Consider the following 2,391-nt stretch of genomic DNA (forward strand, 5'->3'; position numbering starts at 1 on the left):
AGAGGACAGGGAGGATGTGGTGGTGTTCACCTGCTCACCTGTTCATGCCCCACTGCCCTGGCATCCGCATCCCCTGTGTCTCAAGTGCTTCCTGTCGCTCCGGACCTCCCACATCCCTAGCCGAGGCGAGCTCAGTGAACAGAGGCCCCTGGCCAGGCTTCCACCCAGATAATGCTGGGGCAACAGGAGGAGAGGGGGTGCTGCTGAGAGAGCAACCCCCAAAAGAGGAGATGGGTGTTTGCATGGGTGTATGAGTAAAAGACACGAACGGATGCAAAAGGGTAAGAGGAAGTGAGGGTGAGCTTGCCAACCATTGCACAATCTCCCCTGCTCACCAGGTTCAGCTGCGGATGAAGAGACGGGGAGGAGAGCTGTGGGCGTCCACCATGCATGGGCTTAAATCCGCCAGGCCAGTCAGGGTCCCTGGGAACCAGGACGTGGAGGGAGCTCTTCCTAGGCTCCCTGAGCTGAGCGGCAATGGCTAGACCCAGGCAGGCCCCACAGCTTCTACTGGCCATTCTGGTGGCCCTGGTGGCCATCGCCTACCAAGAAAGGAAGAAAACCTTTATTAGTGTCCAAGAAGTGCCTGCATCAGAAGCCTTCGTGGTAACCACCTTGGAGTATGTGACCAGTGAGTTCAACCAGGAAAGTGATGACAAGTACAACTTCCGGATTGTGCGTGTCCTGAAGGTCAAGAAGCTGGTCAGTGGGCTCCTCTCCCCCTCTTCCCCGTGCCCCTATGCCAGGGGACTGCTGACACTCTGGGGCAAACCTATTCACGTGAAATTCAGCCTCATTTCATGAGAAGTGGGCATCTGAAGAGAACCTAAGTTCACTGATAAAGTTAAGTTGCTTAAGTGGTGCCCAATACCAGGAGTCGGTACATTGTGGCCCGAGGGCCAAATCTGCCTGTTGTTGCCTCTGTGGTGGTTCGTTTCATTGGTTCCCAGCCACACCAGGTGTGCCATGTCCTGCGGGGCTGCTTTTACACTGTAATTGCAGGGTTGAGGCCACAAGCCCCCAAAGGCTAAATGTTTACTCTCTGGTCTTTTGTAGACATAGTTTGCAGACCCTGTACCGGAATCACTGGCATCCTTTGGGTTTTCCAAGGGATGGCTTTGCCCACAGAATGGTTTCTAGTGAGTTGTCCTCAAATGATAAAAGGAGGCACGGGAGTCAGATGGTTAGGGGAGAGAGGGGCCCATCTCTCTACCTAGGATGGGGTCCTTGCCCTTTGGCACCACGGGAAAGAGGTCCCGCCCCCAGGAGCTATGGAGAAGGAGAAATCCTTGTGTCTCCTTGTTGCCTGCTTCCCACAGGTTACCGACCACATGGAGTACCACGTGAACTTCGAGATGCGGCGGACCACCTGCCCACGGCTGGAGGCCAACAACTGCAGCTTTCAGGAAGGGGAGCTTTACAAGGTACTGGGCGAACGCGCCTTCACTCAGGGCGAACGCATTTGTAGTGGGGTTTGCCTCTGGTTTGGGGATGGTGTGGGGTGGAATTATTGGGCTATATTTGAGCTCACTTAAAAAGGAAGGAGGGTAACCAACACCTGCTTTCTCAAAACAGAGCAGCGAAGGCGCCTGGCAGGTGCTGCTCCTTCGTTGCTGGAAAAATAATGGGGAGGTTGAAAGGGTTGAGAGGGAGAAGCGAAGTGTCTGAGCTCCGGGGAACACTCTGCGGCTGAAGGAAGTAGTTAGCTATTTCAGCAGCCAGTGGGACCTCACGGTGTGCCCGGATGAATTTCTGAATATCAGCCTGAAGTTAACACAAAAACCACTGGGCTACTGGCCTCTGTCCCTTTCGTCCAGCAGTGTGGGAGGCAAAATGGGAGAGGAAATAAGAAATTGAGGTCAGAGATAGTTTAATGGGTGGTAGGAGTGGGTTGGGGTAAGGGAGGTCAAACCTGTATGCGTGTGATCTGCTGAGGAGCCACTCCCACAACAGTGGCTTAGTCCTCTCCTTCCTCCCCCCCCCCCCCTCCATGCTTCATTCCCACCCAGTGTTGTCACATCGGAGGGAGCCTGGCCAGACATGCATAGCTGCAGTGTGTAGTCAGGATGGGCCCACTTGTATAGGGCCTTGAAGGTCTCAAAGCCCACAGGCCCTGCAAATCGCTTCTTTTACCCAAATGAGTTAGAATGAGGATGGTCCTATGTCCCACCCTGCCTGGATAGTCCTGACTTGCACCTAGCTTCTTTGTGTCATCACCAATGGCATCCCCACTTGCTTACAACATGTCCTGGTTCATCAATTATATGGTGACCCTGGTTGTAATGGCCTGGGGTGTTCTCAATGAAGAAACCTGTGATCAGGAGCTCCCTCTGCACTTTGGTCACAAATAATTCTTCAAAATCTAGCAAAATGGACTTTTTTAGTTCTTCC

The 2,391-nt window shown here is 53.5% G+C and overlaps 1 protein-coding gene across 1 annotated transcript; it reads left to right on the top strand.

Annotated features, from left to right (window-relative positions):
• Window positions 1–477: 477 nt before the first annotated feature.
• Window positions 478–1,857, top strand: CST11 (cystatin 11; the record flags this gene model as incomplete). The annotated part of the gene is made up of 3 exons (XM_081097693.1): window positions 478–702; window positions 1,320–1,424; window positions 1,696–1,857. The coding sequence occupies 3 exons, from the start codon at window positions 478–480 to the stop codon at window positions 1,855–1,857; spliced, it is 492 nt and encodes a 163-aa protein (XP_080953819.1).
• Between the last annotated feature and the right edge of the window lie 534 nt (window positions 1,858–2,391).

Source organism: Myotis nattereri, assembly GCF_964212035.1.
Source record: "Myotis nattereri genome assembly, chromosome: 8".
Classification (NCBI taxonomy): Eukaryota; Metazoa; Chordata; class Mammalia; order Chiroptera; family Vespertilionidae; genus Myotis; species Myotis nattereri.